This window comes from Penaeus monodon, chromosome 32, assembly GCF_015228065.2.
Source record: "Penaeus monodon isolate SGIC_2016 chromosome 32, NSTDA_Pmon_1, whole genome shotgun sequence".
In the NCBI taxonomy this organism is placed as follows: domain Eukaryota; kingdom Metazoa; phylum Arthropoda; class Malacostraca; order Decapoda; family Penaeidae; genus Penaeus; species Penaeus monodon.
Window position 1 is genome coordinate 7818774 of NC_051417.1, and position 1328 is coordinate 7820101.

General features: G+C 43.3%; 2 protein-coding genes across 3 annotated transcripts in view; one reads left to right on the forward strand and one right to left on the reverse strand.

Annotated features, from left to right (window-relative positions):
• LOC119593459 (crustacyanin-A2 subunit-like) overlaps positions 1-1325 on the forward strand; it is a gene marked incomplete in the record, with an annotated part of 29973 nt that extends 28648 nt beyond the window's left edge. The window contains 2 exon segments of the mRNA XM_037942387.1: positions 823-930; positions 1051-1325. Coding sequence (XP_037798315.1) covers positions 823-930; positions 1051-1283 — 341 coding nt within the window.
• LOC119593441 (crustacyanin-C1 subunit-like) overlaps positions 1-1328 on the reverse strand; it is a 5218-nt gene that overhangs the window by 1040 nt on the left and 2850 nt on the right. The window contains exon 1 of one of the 2 annotated variants that reach the window (XM_037942367.1): positions 3-155. The exons of the other annotated variant lie outside the window; for it this stretch is intronic. Within the exon in view, the coding sequence (XP_037798295.1) occupies positions 3-140 (138 nt within the window). The 5' untranslated portion in view covers positions 141-155. Of the gene's footprint in view, positions 1-2; positions 156-1328 lie in introns of those variants that run through there. 2 annotated transcript variants of the gene reach the window in all.

The following is a 1328-nucleotide window of genomic DNA, read 5'->3' on the forward strand; positions in this document are numbered from 1 at the left end:
ACCCTTTGATGGTTAGGCTTCTGTTGATTGTAGAGCATTCTCTCGTCTACCGCAGGACATTTTCCCGGCACGACAAAATCTGGGATCTTGTCGGCAGCGACCACTGCAACGAGAGCAAGACACAGCAACGAAGTCTTCATGATGAACCTGCAAGCTGATTGCTGTCGGAGATTGTCAGGCCTCTTTATATGTGTGGAGCGATCTACAATGGCAAGTCACGTTCCAATAGGCTACTCATGTTGATGATTCTGAGAAAAAGATTTTCTTAAAATAGGACAGTTACATGTTTCGAATAATTAATCTAGATTTTTTGAATGACATTAATGAAGCGATAAATGTAAGATTATCAAAAAAAGGATCAGAAATTCAAATAAATTTCGTGATGCTCGATGCTCCGCCTCCGCTGCTTAACGCTTGACATGAGATATAAAGAGCAGGACTCACCAACAGAAGACAGACACGGCAAGCCATCATGTTGAAGGCACTCGTAGCTGCTGCCCTCGTGGCTCTTGTATCAGCCGATGGCATTCCAGATTTCGTAGCTCCTGGAAACTGTGCTAAAGTGGCAAATCAAGACAACTTCGACCTTCGTAGAGTGAGTTTTCTTATAATGTATTGATTTAGAATGGTTTAGCAAAGTTCTTTTCCTTATCTTCACTTACAAACTGATTATTGCACGATTGTCTCCAAGTGTCTATGTAACATCTTTTCCCCAACAGTATGCTGGTCGCTGGTATCAGGTAAAGATCATCGACAACGCCTACCAGCCATACACTCGCTGCATCCACTCCAACTACGACTACTCTGACAACGGCTTTAAGGTGACCACAGCTGGATTCAGCCCCAACAATGAATACCTCAGACTGCAGGGCAAGATCTACCCCACAAAGGACTTCCCAACTGCCCACATGCTTATTGACTTCCCTTCTGGTATGTGTAAATGATTCTTATATATATTAATATTGTACATAATTACATGTGGTAGAAGCCAGGGATAGGATACTGACCAATGACTCTTTCTAATTATGTGTTGTCCCTTTTTACCACCAGTTTTTGCCGCTCCCTATGAAGTGATCGAGACTGACTACGACAGTTATGCCTGCGTGTATTCTTGTATTGACACAGACAAGTACAAGTCCGAGTTCGGCTTCGTCTTCTCCCGTACTCCACAGAATTCCCGTTCAGCGATTGACAGATGCGCCTCCGTATTCCGCAGGAACGGCGTCGACTTCTCCCTTTTCAACGTAGTTCCTCATACAGCCGAATGTGTTTACAGGGCATAGACATACACCAAATACCTACAGAATAATAAAAAATAACTGTGACTT